Source organism: Carica papaya, chromosome 5 (assembly GCF_054855325.1).
Source record: "Carica papaya isolate Zhongbai chromosome 5, ASM5485532v1, whole genome shotgun sequence".
NCBI classification, from domain to species: Eukaryota; Viridiplantae; Streptophyta; class Magnoliopsida; order Brassicales; family Caricaceae; genus Carica; species Carica papaya.
The window spans coordinates 39818138-39836470 of record NC_142313.1 but is presented as its reverse complement, the minus strand read 5'-3'; the positions used below and the strand labels follow the sequence as shown (position 1 = coordinate 39836470).

At 34.0% G+C, this 18333-nt stretch overlaps 2 protein-coding genes across 5 annotated transcripts; one reads left to right on the top strand and one right to left on the bottom strand.

The window, feature by feature from the left end:
• Positions 1–416: 416 nt before the first annotated feature.
• Positions 417–15263, top strand: LOC110825420 (vacuolar fusion CCZ1-like protein (DUF1712)). 4 transcript variants are annotated; one of them, XM_088220885.1, is made up of 11 exons: positions 417–599; positions 3740–3942; positions 9963–10056; positions 11418–11601; positions 11702–11740; positions 11852–11961; positions 12860–12955; positions 13063–13488; positions 13979–14134; positions 14436–14665; positions 14929–15263. In XM_088220885.1, exons 2-11 carry the CDS (start codon positions 3761–3763, stop codon positions 14957–14959), a joined length of 1548 nt encoding a protein of 515 aa, XP_088077011.1. In that variant the 5' UTR covers positions 417–599; positions 3740–3760; the 3' UTR covers positions 14960–15263. The 4 variants fall into 4 exon arrangements, with proteins under 4 accessions (XP_088077011.1, XP_088077013.1, XP_088077012.1 ...); XM_088220886.1 differs by lacking the exon at positions 417–599 and adding an exon at positions 3614–3638; XM_088220887.1 differs by lacking the exon at positions 11702–11740.
• Positions 15264–15747: 484 nt separating this feature from the next.
• J8 (Chaperone DnaJ-domain superfamily protein) lies at positions 15748–17279 on the bottom strand. The gene is made up of 3 exons (XM_022055885.2): positions 16937–17279; positions 16756–16824; positions 15748–16191 (listed from the first exon to the last, which is right to left on the bottom strand). The coding sequence occupies exons 1-3, from the start codon at positions 17156–17158 to the stop codon at positions 16018–16020; spliced, it is 465 nt and encodes a 154-aa protein (XP_021911577.1). The 5' UTR covers positions 17159–17279; the 3' UTR covers positions 15748–16017.
• Positions 17280–18333: the final 1054 nt, after the last annotated feature.

The following is an 18333-nucleotide window of genomic DNA, read 5'->3' as shown; positions in this document are numbered from 1 at the left end:
TTATAATTGTTATATGTATATTAACTAATAAATGAATATTTACATTTGTTAAAAAAATAATGTTATTAACTTGGTTTGTGAAAACATGATAAAATAAATAACTTTTTATTTTAAAGATATTTATTAAATATAAAAATTAAATTAAATTATTAGCTAATATAATATATATTATTTAGATGCAACTAATTAACTTGGGTAAGAAAGTATTTTTGAATTATAATTTTTTTTTGAGATGATATTATTTTTTTAAAGGGTAAAAAATAACATAATCTCAAGAAAACAAAAATAATTCGACATTATATTATATTCCTTGCCCAAACTTTCTTAAAATAATAATTAAAAATAAATAATTTTACCTTAATTTATTTTTATTATCCTAAATTACATTATATTATATTATATTATTTAATTTCTCTCTTTGCCTATTCGGTCTTGGGAGGTTTCCTTTTCCAAACCTTCATTTCACCTACTCAAGAATCAAGGTAGATATACTTACTCTCCCAATCTCGCAGGTCTCTGCAGATTCTAATCAATTCCGGGACGAGCAAAAACAAGGGTGAAAGATTCGTTTTGATTCGCGCACCATATTCTCATCGCTGGTAGTGTTTCCGCATCTTCGTGCTCAAACGCCCTAAATTTTATTATTTCAGTGTTTGCATGCTTGGTTAGTGATTTTTCAGGTTTTATTCTGCAAAGAGAAGTCAAAAAGCTAATACTAGCTTTAATCGGTTTGCTCATATGGTTTCTTAATTTGCTTCCCCTGTTTCTTTCTTTTCTCCAGTGCTTTTCTCAATTTTTTGGGGTCCATTCTCATATTCACCCTAATGCTTTTACTTCCAATAAGCAAATGATAACATGTTGGATATTAAGGCTGAAATGCTCGGTTCTGTTTTCGTTGAGTATATATAAGATATTCTACAACTATATACATTCTCATGTTTCTAATAAATGTAAGCCTTGTTAATGTGAATTCAAGCCAAATCTATTACATGATGTTATTTTGCTACATTATGGTTTGAAGAGCAAGTGAATTGGATTTGTTTTTTTAGAATTTCCTTTAACTTTGTTCTATAATTAAGGACTATGATGTATTTGGCTAGCCTTGACCTGTGTTGAATGTTTATCCCTCTGTTTTGATGCTTTGTTAATTGGCCTTATTTTTTCTTGGTGGGCATGGTTGAACTCCCTCGATTTGAAAATCTAATACAATCATAACAAGAGACATGTTTCTTGTTATAGTTTTGTAGGATTTCCAATCCTTTTATGCTTGGAAATCTTACTGATAATTTGTCGTGAGGCGTAGCCAAGGTTCTAATTGTTAATATATTCCCATATAATATTTTTTAGCTACTGCTTAGAATATCCCTTTTCTGGTTTTTGCTTCCAATATTGGATTAATTGTCTGTCTAGCCTTTGTATTAGTTGTCCTGTTCTCAATACCAATTGGGGTAGTGGAGAGAATAGAGGGATGCATGAGGAGGTTTCATTGGGTATGGGATGCCGAGGTCCATATGGGTAACTTAGTCAATTGGGGAGATCTTATATCAGTCCAGAGGTGATGGAGAGTTGGGTTTAAGGAATCTATGATCCAAAAGTATATTTCTGTTAGCTAAGTGGCTTTGGTGTTTTCCTTTTGAACCTAGCTCTTATGCACAGAGTGATCAGCAGCAGCAGCCATAGGGGCTGCAGGAACGAATTGGATGTTGTAGTAGGATGAATTGGATGGAGAGTCATCTGCCAATCTCATTCACTATACTTTCCTTTGACCTGTTTGAAAGTGGGAGATCCAAAGTGTTCTTTTGGGAAGACACCTGGATTCAAGACCATTCCTTGCCTTGCCAGCTGCCATGACTTTGTCTATTATCATCTTTCCATAATGCTCCGATTTTTGCTTTTGCACACCAAACTGATGGCATAGTAGCTGGGAACTTTCATTTTACTCAAAACCTTTCTAATAGGGAGACTTATGGAATGCTAAATCTTCTTAACTTGTTGGATCATTTTCGACCAAATTCTCAAGTGGATACCATAATATGGGTTTTAGAGACCTTGGCATTATACACGTGCAAATCCTTTTTTGACTGTCAATTTGGAATCCAATCATCTACCAACTTCCTCTTGCATCTAAGGATATAGACAAACTATAATTGACTGGAAAACTATAACCGAACTGAACTGACGAAGCATATAGACGAACTAAAACTGAACCAATTTGGTTAATAATAGAATAATTGAAAATAAATTAATAAAATCTAATGTTTTTCAAATTTTATAAGAATGTTAATTAAACATATATATTTGTATATCAGATCAATAGATGCATATATTATTATCATTATTAATTTAATACATTTTTGTTAATTTAAAAAAAGTAAAAAAAACTTGGTTTTTCAATTGGTTCGGTTTCCAAAATTAAGAACCGAAACCAAACCAAGCAAAAGGTCAGTTTTTCGGTTTTTAACCGATTTAACTGAAAAAACCGACAAATTGATCAAATCTCACTACTCCTTTCGGGTCTTTCATTCTTTTCAGTTTCCACTGGTTTTTGATCACCTCTATTCGAGCCTTGTCAGCTGGCATCTACATTCCATGCTGGAAAGGAGGAGATACACATTCCGATATTGTTCCTACATCATAATATGGCTTGGGGATTGTGGAAAACATTGTTTGGGTTGTTTAGAATAGACTGGGTCACGGAGTGTTTGATGAGTACTTGTATTTGTAGGGGCACATCTGCAAGGAGGCTTAACCCCATTGAAAGGAACAATTTTTACCACTCAATGGATGTTTTTGCTTTAAAGGAATCATAGGATATTTGATAATTGCTTGTCGTCAAGCCAGATGTTATTGGACAAGATGGCATTTTTTATTTTGTTATGGGCTAAAGCATATGGGCAGTTTTCTGACATCGCTTTCTTGGTGCTCGTTATGGTCCCTACTAATGAATTTAGTTATGGGTCTATGAACATAGAAATCAGTAGGATCTTCTTGATATTTCTGAGTTTTCATTCCTTTACCTAATCTGGTTTAAGGATCCATTAGGAGAGAATCCTATGATCTCTTGAGCGAGTAAATACCCAACATTTGAAAATAATTTTTCTGCATAATCCTTGATGGAGACAGCACAGGTTTTTTTACACCATAAAGAAAGAGCAATTATTCTGGTGATTAATTCCGAACAGCCAACTCCCTATCTATTTCTCCTAATTTTTCTCCTATTAACATTTTTACAATACTTCATGAAAATATAATGCATCAAACAACACACCTGTTGCAGCACCTACATCTATCTAATAAATCCAGAAACAACCACAAATAATACAACACATAACCTCGCACAAAATATAGCATCTATGTAGTAATTACATAATTTCTTGTTTCTTCTTTGATACACTTTATAAAAAGATGTTATTTTTCCACTTGTGTTTCTAACAGTGCTTTATAGCAGCTGGGCTGCAATTCTTCTTACCTTCAGAATGTTATTTTTGTACTATTGTTTTCTCCTTAGCCGTTGCAATCTTCTTATAGAAGATTGGAAGGGGATGTCTTATTCAATGATTTTTGTCATTTTCTCGTTCTCATCCTAATAAAACTTCTTTTTCTATATAAAAGAATATTTCTTTCTCTAACTTGCACAGGTACTGGTACTTCAATTTAGATATGAAATTCGAATTGGATGGGGAGTCACGGCCTATCTAATTCGTCCTTTTACTTTATTCTGTCTTTTTTTTTTTACCAGGGTTCATGAATTCTTAAAGTTATGGGGTTGGCATCCGTTAGCACAGCCATAGAAGGTGTACAGTTATGCATATTTGATTTGAGAAGGGGACAAAATGAGGGGCAGGAACTGGATAAGATCTTGGTTTTCTTTCCTGCTGATTTGCCTTTCTCAACACAGCTTTCAGTCATAGGACTCAGTGAAGGACTTATCACTTTTACAAGGTTAGTAACTACTTTACTTAAAAGATATGTAAAACTTGAGGAATAACCACAAAAGGGAAAGGTCTTAGTTTCTTTTTATATATATATATGTATATGAGCTCAAGTAACTTATGATTTTATCATTTGGAAATTCATTTGATACTTTGGCTTTTTTCTATCACATGATACATGACACATCTAATGGAGATTCTTTGTTTGTAATACTTGTGTATTGTATCTGAATGATGTGAGTTTTTGGGTATGATTGGAATTTTTCTAAAATTAATTTGGAATCTTAGTTTTTATGTTTTGCCCAAACATGGAGAAACATGAAACCATGATAGGTCCATTTGGGATCTTCCTATTGCTTTTAACAATTAAAATATGCATTTTATTTACAGGTAACTGAATATAGTCAAAGTAAGAATCCTTATGATATCTAGAGGAAAGTTCTCTTTCTATTCTTTTTTAATATAAAACTTTCTACAGTTCTCTTTTTCTTTGTTGATTTTACATCATTTTTCTCCTCTTGAAAAGAGCTTGGCTTGTATGACATTGATTGAAGATGTCACTCACAGAACTCTGGATCAAGTTCATGAAATTGGTCTTTGGAAATCCAAGGATTATCAAAATCTGTACGCCCACATCATTCAAATAGATAGCAATGATTGCCACCATTAGGAGTAGTGAATTATTTCTCAAGGATAGCTTTAGTCTCTTCTTGTGGTTGGGACAATGAAGGAATCTTAGGAGAGCTATTTTCCTGTAGTAATACTTGAAGACACAGAGGTCAGCTTAAATCTTCCACATTACAGAATTACTTAGCATTAAAGTAAAAGTGACTACATCTCAATGGTTTAATATGACATCAAGACACTATCATTGATATATTTTGGTATTATGAGATATTTATGTAATTATAATCTTTATGTATTATTTAGTCTATTTAGCTTATTTAGAAACTATTAAGAATAAGCATATTGATGGCTGATTTAAATTTACTTGACAAAAGCGACAATTTTATTTGGAAGCTGAAAAAAAATGGCAGGTTCACTGTTAGTTCACTTTACAAGCACCTTAACTCTCCAAGTAGTCTTAATGATGGGGCGTTCCCCTTCAAAGCTACATGGAAAGCAAATGCTTCCCCTTGAATTGCCTTCTTTGCTTGGGAGGCAGCAAAAGAGCATATATTGATTATTGATAATTTGATGAAAAGGGGCAAAGTCCTAGTAAATACATGTTTCCTATGCAAAAGTGACGCTGAAAGCTGCAACCACATCCTACTCTGTGACCATTCTCTGTCAAATTTTGGTCACTTGTCTACAGCCTAATGGGTATTAATTGGGTAATGGCAGGGTCTATTAGTGAAGAGCTTTTGGCTTGGGAAGACCTTTCTCCAAATTTTCTGCAGCACATCACATTCCATTATCTATTTTCTGGATTATTTGGAGGGAAAGGAACAATAGAGCTTTTGAGGGTGGGGAAGAATCCTTTGTAAATATCAAAGATAGATGGCTGCATTATTTTGGCTCCATCTTTTTGGGACATAACGTACATACTCTTGATGATTTGGGAGCAATTGTTGATATACTTATTGACTTGTAAATATATCTTGTACATGGGGGCTCCCCCTTGGAGCCTTTCTATTAATATACTTCTCTTTTTTCTCCAAAAAAAAGAATAAGCATATTGTTAGTTTAATATTTCGTTTCTTAGATAAAGTCTTATTTTGTTTGTGTTTTTCTATTTAAGGATTTTAGTCATATTAGGTTATGTAAGCACCCCAGAATACAAGGGTGTTTCATCATTATTAAAATAAAAACTGTTGACTTTCTCGCGTTGAATTGAGTGCCTAACCACCATGTGACTGTGGTTCTTGCCAATCCCTGTGATTTTGGATAAGATTTACTTTTTTTTTAATTTTCTATTTCTGTATTGTATTCTGTTGTTCAATTGCTACCAAAGCTGGAATTCTCGACTTTAATCTCAAATTTCCCAAATTCCTAAAACAAACCTTGATTAGACCAAATTAAGAAAGAAAACTAAACTAAAAGTCATGACTGTACAACTACTTCCAACAGTTAACCTCAATAAAAATTGCAGGAACTGTTGAGAGGTGGACGACACCACTATGATAATTGTGATCAGATGCCTCTCCAATCGATACCCCCTTGATTCCTAGCATCTTTCATTGTTGGAAATTGCCACACTCTTTGCTCGAAGTTGTATACACAGCTGCCATGGTAGTAACAATCTTTTCTAGTCATGTCAATAACAGTTGATATCCGATTTGGAAATAGCACCTCTGGACAAATTTATAACCTAATGCTCGATGTTATCCTTTAGCAATATTATGTCATCCTTTGGTAAAGAGCTTGAACAATGGCTTATGGGCCTCTGCCATGTGCTCGGTAACCATTCTCATTAATTAACATCATCTTTTAGACCAAGTTAAATTTTGTCTTTCAAGAATATATGATATATTAGATCTCTCCAAGTGGAAGCGGGATGCACTTTGTTCATTATTAAAAGCATTGGTTGCTGATTAATTTCTCAAACACTTTAATATCAATTTGAAACTTGGGTATAATCTTTCTTAGAAGGTGTGCAATTAAACTTGACTATCTTTGATTAGGACATCAAAATCTTCAGGCATTCCCTTCCATGATCATATTGATATATTGACCACTTGTTTTTGGAGAGCAAGCTGATGTTTCTAATGTTGACCATCCAAATAAGAGGAGCAATTTAAAAGATCAAGTAACACAAGAAATTACCTGGGCCATCCAGTTAATGGAAGCGAGTTACTGGATGAGCTAACTGAGGAAATTACAAAAAAATTAATTCTATTAAAGAAATTGAGTCACTTAATGATGATCTTGATTTAGCAATAGGGCTTTGGCATCACTCAAATTGAGGATGAAGGTATCTTAATTGACTTGAATTACATGAAAAAGAACAAGATTCCACTTGAAGAGGCTATACTATTTTTTTTTGGCTCCAGATAATGGTAACAAAGTTTGTTGATCTTGGATTTTGTCATGTTCACTTGTCCTTTGTGATATGCACTTTTGAAACATTTTCGATCTCTCATCATGCTTCCAAGTTTTGCATGCTCCGATTCTTTGCAAACATCTCCAAGTTTTTACCTTCTTTCTACTTCAACATCCAAAAACTCAAGGTTGTGATTTTACTAGGTAGAAAAAGTGATGCATAACAAGAAGACTTTAGAATTCATATATTTAAATATTATCAAATATTTATATAATTATAATTTCATGCATTGTTTATGATATTTAATTGATTTAGAAACCATCAAGGATTAGGTTGTTATTAGTTTAGTATTTTATTTCTTATTTAATTGCAAGTCCTATTTAATTATTGTTTTTCTGTTAAAGGATTCTAGTAATATCAAATTATATAAGCAACCAATAAATGCATGTAAGCACCCAAAATTGCTTTTTTCCCCCCACTTGGGAAGTCTTAGTTGGCAGAGTCTCACTATTAACGGTCATCGGAAGAGAGAGAGGATTTTGGTGGATAGTTGTAATTTGTGGAAGGGGGATTAAGATACCAAATCATCTGCTTTGTGTTATCCTTTTTTTCTGAAATAAAAAAGTGTGAAGTATATATTAACATAATACCAAAAAAGGGGTTACTACCCATGTACATAGATTTTACAATAGTGTTAGTGTATCTATGACATTTCCAAAATTTTCATCACTACTAATGTCATGATCTAATAAAATAGACACAAAATAGTAAATTCAGTTATCCCTTATTTTGTACACACTACTTTCAACGCCATCAAAAGTTTTAGAATTTATTTCTTTTCAAATAACCCAAAAAATAGTCAATGGAATTAGATTAGTAATATTGCCTTTTACATTTAACCCATCTCAAACCCAAATTTCCATACCAACCGACCCTACCATCACCCACTCAATACCCATATGCTTTTGTGTCATCCTTCTCTTGCCATCTTTGGTGCTGGCTCTTCGCTTTTTCAACTTGATTTGAGTTGGTATCGGGTACGTTTTGGATGAATTATGGGCTTGGCATTGTATTTAAGTTGATAAGAGAAGAAGAAGCTAATATCTCTCTTTGTCTGAACTGCTTAGCTCTCTTTGTCTCAACCGGTTATCTCTCAGGCATCTGGTTCTGTCATTCCTTGTCCTAGTGACCTTTCTAATGTTTCACATGGTTCATCAATTCAGTGTTGTCATTATTTATTTTTTTTTGAAATAAAGTGTTGCCGTTGTAATGAGAAGGGTCAAGTTGCTTCTAGGATTCCTCAACGTGCTTTGGTTGTTTTGGAGCATGAATCTTATTATCCGCATGTTGTTGAAAAACAAATTGTCAATCATATTGAATACTCAGGTGATGAAGATGACCTAGATTAAGTTCAGTAATTGTCCTATTGCCTCCTGACCTTGCTGTCTTAATAATCATAAGGAGTCCCTTGAGGTTCAAGCTACTATATTCTGTGCTCCCATCCCTTTCCCTACTTTACCCTGGAAACCTCTCATATATTCCCAGCACCTCTAGAGCCCATTATTCTTCATGTTCCTTTTCAACTAGTGATTTTATGATGGTTAACACTTCCCCAAGCTCATTGTGTTCCTGCCTTCTTGGCCCATCTTCGACCCTTAAAAAATATGGACCTATTGCCCATCTTCTTGATGTACATGATCATATTTTCGAAGTTGGCAATTTATATCCTCATCAAGGTTTCTTGGAGCCTCTGTCTTTATTTTCTCATATTTTTGTAGGCTGTGCTAAGTCTAAAGTTTACGTTGTAGCCAACAAGTGAGAGTGTAACCATATGGAACATGAATGACCTCTAAAGGCAGTTCCCATGGGTACCTTGTTAAGTGGAAAGGTTATCTCAAGTCCGCTGCTTCTGATAAAGATTTGTTGCACAATTCGAATCCCAAGTTCTTATATGATTATTTGCATTCTAACTCGTCAGTGTTGAGTTTCTTTGCAAGTGAATGAGAATGATGTCGAACCATAAGGCCTAAGTAAGGAGACTTGCATTTGTAAGAGATCTGATTTTATTCTTCTGTTTAGAGAATTATAATTTAGGAGATTTGACTTATTTAATTATTTAACATCTTTCGGAAATTCTGAATTTGTTTTCCTATTAGTTGTTTTTCTTCTTAATTAAGGTTGGAATCTATGCAAATGTTTTTGATGAACAATTTACGTTAAGAGTGGAAGAGATAATTTTCTAGTGAAATTATTTTACATTTCTACCTAGTATTTTCTGTCTCTCGTTGTCTTCCATATCTGCCTAATGTTTCTCTTGTCTTCCTCTAAAGTGTTCCCCTTTATCCCTTTTTTATCTCTTTGTACCAATTTTTCTATTTTCTTTTCCATATTGCCTTAAATATCTCTTCATTGGAGGACAGAAATCACATAAAACGAAATCACATGCAATTAGTTCTCCTTTACTGTATTCTTCTAGAGCTTTTTTTAAAAAGGTTTTTTAAGGAAAAAATAGAAATCACGTAAAATGGCACCATTGACATCAAGATGGAAAAGGGTGTAAAAGATGAAATGCAGTGAAAGAAAACAGATATGGAGGGGAAACTAAAGACTCAGGGTGGAAAAATTGGTATTTCAAAGATGTTGGATTGGCCAAGTTAAAGCTTCTTCTATTCTATTTGTTATACCATGAGCTTAGTTGTCTTACAACATAGCTGTCAATTGCTTCCCTCTTTTCTTTTTTCCCTTTTATTTTGTTGTTTGGCTTTTTTTTTCTCCTGTCCTGGTTCAAGTAGCCTGCTGTATGCGTGAAATCAAGGTTCATATTTGCACATGATATGGAGTCTTATCTACCTTATGCAATTAGCAACAACCCATTGTTATTTTACAAGGGCTCAATTTTTTGAAAACACCACTGAGGTTGAATTTTTTGTCTTCGTCCCCCCTGAAGATAGCATGATTGTTCTGCACTTTACATCACTAAAACAAACCTTTAATTTGTTTATGTTTCTTGTCTTGCTAATTTCAATGCATGAAAATATTTTATGCAGGATTTTCTCTCCAGAGGCTGCTTGTGAGGTCATAGAAGCAGAGAAGCACTCCCATGTGTTTTATGAGGCAGAGCCAGATATCTGGATGGTGATGGTGCGGTCTTCTAGTTTCAGCTTTTCTATGATTCACTGCTTTGATTATAATCTGTGTCACGTAGGACAAAGAGAGTTTGGGCAGGAAACTTTGAGAAAATTTATTAAGAACCGAAATTGGAGATCTTGAATCTTAATAGTCAAATTAGTACTCAATATTTTATATTATTGGTTATCTAATTAGTTAGCTATTTTCCGTTCTTTTAAGTGACGCAAATTGCAAAATGCAAAATATGTGTCTCAAGGAATCTTAATGACTGGGAGATTAATGAGTCTGAATCGCTTTTTGGGTCCCATCCAAGTGTGGTCCCTTGATGCTGTCGATGAAAGTAAGAGAGCTTGACGAGATCCCATCAAAGCAGATTTGGAAGGTAAATGCATCTTCTTGAGTGGTATTTCTTTTCTTGTGAGGCGGCAAAGGAATTTATTTTGATCTTGGACAAGATGATTAAGAAGGCAAGGATTTTGGTGAATGGGTGCTTCGTGTATAGAAGTGATGCAGATTCTTCTAATCAGATTCTTACTAGTGTCCCATATCGGTTGTGGTGCCTTGCATACGGTCCCTTGGTTATAAACTAGGTGATGGCGGGTTTAGCAAGGGATGAGATCCAGGCTTGGGGTGGAATGCATATGGACAGACGCTCTGCAAGGCTTATTCCTTTGGCGATATTTTGGAGAATTTAGAAGAAAAAAACAAGTGAGCCTTTGTGGGATTAGAGGCTAATTTTGATAAATTTAAAGAAAGACTCTAGGTTTTCTGCTTAAGGGTCATTCTCTTTATTTGTTTGATTAGGAGCCTAATAATGTTTTGTTAGATTTGTAAATTGTTGTATATGGGTTAGCATCCCTTTGCTGCTTGTGATATATGATACTTTTATTTAAAACAGGAATTTCTAAAAAATTAGGTATTATACTTCTTTTTCTATATAAAAATATAGATTAGGAATTGTATTTATGGCTGATCTTCAATTTATTTTAAAAGTATGGATAACATTAGGTCTTTCATAGCTTAATTTATTTTAAGAGTATGGATAACATTAGGTCTTCCATAGCTTTAGGATTCTACTTATGGCCAGCAGATGTATGTTTATTCTTTATTGACTCTAAGCTAAATTCTGACTCAATAGCATGAAACATTTCTACACCTCTGTTAACTTATATTAGTTTATTTGTTTATCTGATTTATAGATGGTGGCTTAATGATTTTCTTTACATCATTCAAATGTTCTTTTGAATGTTATCTATCAAAATCTAAAAAATATGTATCTTTTCTGTGAGCCTTCTGTGTTTAAATTGGGCCAATTGCAACCTTCATGAAATTTGTCTTACAGTAGTTCTAAGCTGTGAAGGAACTTGCTACAGGTAGTGGAGAAAAGTAAGGAGGTAGGAGCTATATGGCGTATTGATGCCTTACGGAAGGTCCTTAAGGAAGTGCACTCTCTCTTCATGATGTTTAATGGATCTATCAGGGCATTGCTTGAAAAAGAACCTGGTGGAGGACTGGCACGATCCCACTTGTATCCGTTCGTTATGGATTATCTAAGTGGTATGTCACGGTGCAATAATCTGCCTAATTAAATTATAATCAATGGATTTTTCACTTCTCGTTGGTTGGAAACATTTCACTATAAGTCATTAATTGTCAGCATGTCAAAAGCGGTCTCCCTTGGATAAGTGCTGCTGTGGTAATGCTGAAGTTTGCTGTATCAACTGATCTCCATTGGATTTCTGCTATCCAAGTAATGCTGGAGTTGGTGTATATAGTAGCTTACACATAGCTTTTGTCTTTGAGGCAGATTTTTTCGTTGGGAAGAAACTTCAGTTGCCCTCATTTTATGACTCTTTAAAAGAACGTGGAACTGTACAGATGCTGACTGTAGGGCGAGAGGCTGCAATTGAGATTCAGGTTTGTTTTTGGTGAACGTTTCTGTTGTAGAATGTGTTTCAAATACCTTTTTTTTTTCATGAAACAAATCTTTTTATAACTTCACTTCATCATATGTGATTTATTTATATTTGATGGCATGAATTCTCTTAATGAGACGACCTCATTAACATAGGCATTGCTGCGCCTTTTTTTTTTGGTCACGGAAGACAAAGGAAATCTATTGATAGTGATTAGTCAACGAAGGCAAAATTTCATGCTTCTTAATGACTTAAATGCATCTTGGATGATTGTGCTTTTACTTGTTTGCAAATACAAAGTAATAAATGATGAGGGAATGAAGACAAAGTTTCATGGTTCTTGATCCTTGGAACTTGATGATTTAGTGCCTCTTCCCCCCTCTTTGTTAAATCAAAGTAGTTAAACCTCATGGTTATCAATATCATAGATGATCTAAATCATGGATTCTTTCTTGGTAATTCAGACCCTTTTTCTTTGGTACAAAAGGTCGTGTTGTCCTTATACTTTTGTCTTCTTTGCTTGTGGAAAGTTAAGGAGGGATCAAACCCTCAGTTTCAAGCTACTATATGGGGCCCGAAGCCATTTGGCTTAGTGTTAAAGTAGTCTCTTGTTGAGTTCTCTAGCAGTAGTTCTGATCTTTTTCGTGATGTTTGGGTTGTTTCCTTTTAAATATATATATATACACACACACTATTCGTAAAGTGGAGTGGATACCACGAGGCAAAAGACCCAGTGGCTTTAACCTGTTAATATAGTCATTAGTAGGATCTTTCTAGCCACTAATTTAGGTTGTTTTAATTGTTTGTTTTCTACTTGATCAAGATTGACTGAATATGAAGAAAGAAAGTTGGAGTTATTATGTGTTCTTTTTGGTAACAATCACATCTTCTTTTGTCAGTTGCTTGTCAGGTTACTAGAATCTTGCGCTGGAAGCATGCCTTGCTACTCGCTGATTTTGTTTCAGGACCTGCTGGTGTCTACAACACTTTCTCCTGTATGCATTGATCTCTGAAGCTCTTTTGAACTATGTTTGTTGCTTTTCCCCATTAATCTAGAAATTGAGAGGACCTTCAATAAACATTTCTTTTCCTTTTCTGTCAGGATGATACCATAAACATATTCACTTATGCTGTTATGAGATTGACCCCACATGGCCTATCCTCTGGAATAAGTTCTTGGTCTTACTTACGGAAAGGAACTACTTCTTCTGCTGCTGCTTCAGAACAATTTTATGGGTCACTAGATACCTCTTCTGGTGGAGACAATACGTATTGTGTTAGAAGGCCATTACAGCATGACAGGTGGTCGAAAGCGAAGGATGGTTTCATTGGAACTGATATTTGGGGTGCAGAAGTCGGTAACTCGGCTTTTGGCACCCCAACTGTTTTGCTACAGCAGACTGAGGAGAAAATGTATCTATGTCCATATCAGTATAAAAACCTTACCTTACTTATCCTGATCCCTGTTTCCTCCATCCTTAATGGGGAGGGAGGTGTTTCAGCCTTGAAGCAGCAGATTCTTGAAAATGTCAGTTCCCCTACCTTTATTAGTGAACCTAATCTTGTCTGCTATTAGCTATCCATGAATTTTGATTTGGGGGGGATTGGAAGCAGGGGGTTTGGTTGATTAAGTTTTTTCCCTTATTTTTTGCTGGAGGTGGATTAAACCTTTACTTTCAATCTTGATTACTTGTCTGGTCAAGGGTCAAACCATTACCTTCAAATTTTGGGTCTACCATACATTGATTCATCACATTTCTTCTCTAAACCACTAAAAATTTTCAACATATTGAAACAAATGTTTTGAAAATATTGTTAATAACTTTTTTTTTTAAATTTCTTCTTCATATTTTGATTTTGAGATTTCACCTTGATTATGACTGAATGCTTTATTATTCTTTCATTTATTGGCAGTATGCTTATCTTCTTTTTTGGAGCTGCTGAAATGATACCCAAAGATTGAATGCTTATCTCTCCATGTATTAAATCATAATCTTTATTCATGTTGAATTGGTCAGGCATCACTGAAAATTTTGAAAGTTGAAGAAAAGCTATCAAAAGGATGGGGTGGTGAGAATGCATATCATGTCAGTGGTTATCGGTACCTGCTAGTGGATGGTGATAGAGATATATCCAGGGCCTCTCCACCAGGAAAAGTTACAACATTAACGAAGGTGAATCTTCCTAACCTGAAAAGATTAGAGAAAGTCTAGTCACCAGAAACTACATTTTTTATAGTTTTGTTTTCTCAAACTGCAAGACTGGTTCATCTCTTGAGCCTGTTATCTTTAATTCTTTGTTACTGTTTAAAGTTAGCCCTCAAAGTAATTGCGTAGTATGAGTATTACATTATTCTTGTCAAATTTAAAATTTGCAGAAGAGTTAAGCTAGCCTGTCCATTGAGTGCATTTTTCCCAATCTGCTTAAATTATTTTTAGAAGTTTTAAACCATCGGGATGTGTGCTACAATTTCAGGAATCTTTACTTGCTTTAAACAAGGTTAGAGAAGAGGTAGATGCAGAAAAGAGCAGAGCAAAATTGGATAATCCAAGTCGTGAGAAAGATTTGGAAGTATGCATTAGAGCGAAGAACAATGCTTGGGTTATTGCTCGGATTACTAGAGGGAAGGAGCTTTTTATGGTTTTGGAGAAAGCAAATGAAACCCTTATGTATGCTTCTGATGCTATTGAGAAGTTTAGCAACAGGTAGTGCCCTTTTCCCAACAGTATTTTTTTTTATAATTCAGTTCCAGAGGTAAATATGGAAGCCATTTCCAAATCCACATTTTTCTAATGAGTTTTAGAATTATTTAAGATGATTTCCATATGGAATTGGGCAAGGAGAGTCAAAATTTTATCAAATTTGTTGGAATCTGGAAATTAACTTGAGAATTTAATTTTAAATGTCTGCAAGGTAAGTTTGCATATCATGGTGAGCAAATTTATAACTGTTTCTGTTAATCTTGCAGGTACTGCGATGGAACTTTTTCTTTGGATTAGGGGAAAGAAAAGAAAGAATATGTTGGTGTTAGATAATTTTGAGTGGCATATAGCAAACCAAACTTCCTCTTCTGCTTGCTGCCTCCTGGAAGATACGGTGCAGTTTTGCACTACAGATATTTTGTAGCATTAAAAGCAGAAAGGAAAAATCTTATTTATCAAGTATATAAAATGTAATAAGTGTTTATGAAAAAATGTTGATTAGTTTATTGTGTTGTGTATTCAGCGTTCCTTGTCCCAGAATCACATTCTCTATCTTTTTATTTAAGTTACATTTGGAGGGTGAACTTCCCTTTTTAGTAAATGGTGAAACTTCCAGGATCCTTAAAGCTTCGGAGGCGATTTATTTTTGCAAAATGGCACTGCACTCCTCAGTAAGCGCAACTGTCTCAATTTCCTCTAGCTTCCTCTTGTTCTGAGAGGATTTCCTTCATAAACTTCACATAGCTAAACATTTGCTCCAAAGCATCTGCAAATGGAATGTTGATATGTAGTTTCCTAAGAACATCTAAGAACTCATAGAGAACTGTTTGTCCAATTTCTGCTTATGGAACCTCTGAGGATACGGAATAGGAGGAACATATTTTGATGCTTATCTTGGATTTCTGATGCTTGGAGCGCTTTTTTTTTTTTTTTTTTTTTGACTTACCCAACATAACTTGGTGAGATGGAAACAATTATTTTGATAGTTCATTCAAAAAAAGTTAAAGATAAAAGCACATAATAGAGATATAGTGGGGAACACAAGTACTAGATTTAGCGGATAAGACTTAAAAGTGTGAGACTAGTTTCTGATAAGCACATAACATAATTGATTTAATCTTGAGTTGAGATACACCATATTATCATTTAACTTAAAATCATATATATACAGAATTACAAATTAGACAGGAGGGAGAGAAGATGATTAGAAGATTTCCATGGACATCCCAGCCTTTCATCATCATCATATTTACAAAGATGAATGATTGTTGCAGATGTGTCCTCTCATCATCTCCTTATCCAAATCACTTTTTTTTTTAAAAAGGTAAAGAATCATAGTTAAAAAAAAAGGAGAATCATATGTATGGATTAATGTGGGATGTGTAGTCTCTGATTCCAGCTCCTTCCCATCCCATCCACTCTTCCCACAATTCCCAATCTGGATCATTCATTCCTCTCATGGACTCATCTCCATCATCATACATCATCTCTGTTTCATCTGTTTCACCTCTCAAGCTGCTCATCACAATCTGCACAACATCACATCTTATCATCAAATTCCACTCCACTTTTCTTCAATAATATAAGAAAATTTTCTGTCCATATCTACGTGTATATATATATATGTATATATAAAAGGTAATAGTCACCCACAATAATATAAGAAAATTCTGTCCATATGTATGTGTATATATGTGTGTATATACATAAAATGTGGTCCCTTGAATGGCGTATCGGGAAGAAATTAAATGATTTGATGCTTTTGTATTGTTCTACACCTTTCACTTTTGATTTAATCAAATTCTAGAAATCCAATCAATCAATCACTTGTGTCTGGTTCATGACATTTATTCCTGCTTCTACACCCATCTAAATTTTTAGTATTACTTACGACCATGATAAATACTTAAGCAAATAATTGAAATAAACAAATCATAATCTAATTCGACACGAAAAAACAAATCATACAGGATTCTATTTGCTTCCCAACAACCCAACAAGTATACTTACAAATCCATTGAATAATATTTGATCTTAATAAGTATTTCTAGGGTTGTGAAATTGATGAATAAAGACATTAAATAATCACATACATCATACGCTTCATTAATCGTCTGAAACTGAACCCCGCAATTGCTTCCTCTGCACACATCAGGATGATACTGCAACACTCAAAAATAAAATTCAAAATTAATAAACCAAAACTAAATTAGAAAAAAACGATGAAGATTTTGGAATCCAATTCAAAGAAAAAGAAATGGCGAACGAACATACCTGCAAGGCAAGTTGCCTAAAAGCTTTCTTGACCTCGTATTCAGAAGCACCGGGTCGGATCCTGAGAGTCTTGTAAGGATCGATGAGAGAAGAAGACGAACAAGAGATAGTTACCCTATTTGGCTTGTTGTTCTTATTCTTTTTGACCTTGAAGTGGATCCAAGAAGAAGAAGAAGAAGAAGAAGATGCATTTCCTCCGATCAATCCAGCGGCCGTCGCCATTATCGAAACAAAGCAAGAGCAGAGGTTGTGTATGTGTATGTAAACGTGTATATATCGATTATAAAAGAAGGAAAACAGGGGGCAGAATGTAAAACCGGAGAAAGTTGGTGAAAGGTGAGTTTGGAGGGCGGTATTTATAGAATCGGAAAGGGCAAGCTCTTATCCAGAAAGAAGCTGGTATGACGTGTCAATGACGTATTTTGTGGGGAAACTTATCCAAAGACTTTTATTTTGGCCTAATGGGTTTAATTTTGGAATATTCTTATTTACTTATTTATTTATTGGTTCTAATTTCCTAATCCGAATTTTAATTTTATTTTCATTACTAAAATTTTTTAATTATCATGGAGAAAAACAAGGAGAGAAATATAAAAAGAAGAAATACAGGGATCAAATTGAAAATTACCGTTCTTTTAAATGACACGTGGCTATTTACTTTTACTGTTAACAAATTTGTAATTACCGTAAGAAATTAGGGAGAAAATGAGGGAGAGAAATATAAAAAAAAAGAAATGCAGGGAGCAAATTGAAAATTATGGTTTTTGTGAAAGGACACGTGGCTATCTGGGCAAAAAGGTATCCTAATTTGTGGTAGAAGAGTATTATTAATTTTATTTTATTTTTTAATTTTTCTGGAGAAAAGAAAAAGTAAAATAACAGAAATAACAATAATAATTATTAAAAAATAAAAAATAAAAATAAAATAGTTGCTGGTTTAGGAAAAGAAGCCGTGTGCTGTTTTGCTTTCAGCCAGCGAACGGATAAGGCGGTTTTCCGACAAGGACACGTGGCTGTATTCTTTCGACTACACGTGGCGTGCGTTTATTCATCCAGTATTTTTATCTGGAATCTGGTTTACTGTGTGTGGTCCCCACATGTGATGCCTTTTTTTTTTTTTTTTGAAGCGGAACTCTTACCAGTCTTATCCACACGTGATGCCTTTATTCATCAATATACATATTGATTATGTAATATAAAGTTTTAAATGTTATAAAATTTAATTTTTAATTTAATAAAAGTTATATACTATATGATTTTTAAATGTAAAAATAATTTTGATTTTATATACGATAATTTTATTGATATATTTTTCCAAAAATAAATTGTGTAGATATATATATATATATATATAGATGTACATTCACCTACCTTTTTGTCTTCATAATCACCATCTA

Excerpts from the sequence above, each read along its gene's own strand:
- LOC110825420 (XM_088220885.1), top strand. The coding sequence starts at position 3,761 with ATGGGGTTGGCATCCGTTAGCACAGCCATAGAAGGTGTACAGTTATGC. Across the intron at positions 11,741-11,851 it reads CTTGGATAAGTGCTGCTGTG|ATTTTTTCGTTGGGAAGAAA; the intron begins GTAATGCTGAAG and ends TCTTTGAGGCAG. Across the intron at positions 12,956-13,062 it reads TGTCTACAACACTTTCTCCT|GATGATACCATAAACATATT; the intron begins GTATGCATTGAT and ends CTTTTCTGTCAG.
- J8 (XM_022055885.2), bottom strand. The coding sequence starts at position 17,158 with ATGGCGACGGCCGCTGGATTGATCGGAGGAAATGCATCTTCTTCTTCT. Across the intron at positions 16,825-16,936 it reads TTAGGCAACTTGCCTTGCAG|TATCATCCTGATGTGTGCAG; the intron begins GTATGTTCGTTC and ends TGAGTGTTGCAG. Across the intron at positions 16,192-16,755 it reads CGATTAATGAAGCGTATGAT|ATTGTGATGAGCAGCTTGAG; the intron begins GTATGTGATTAT and ends GATGTTGTGCAG.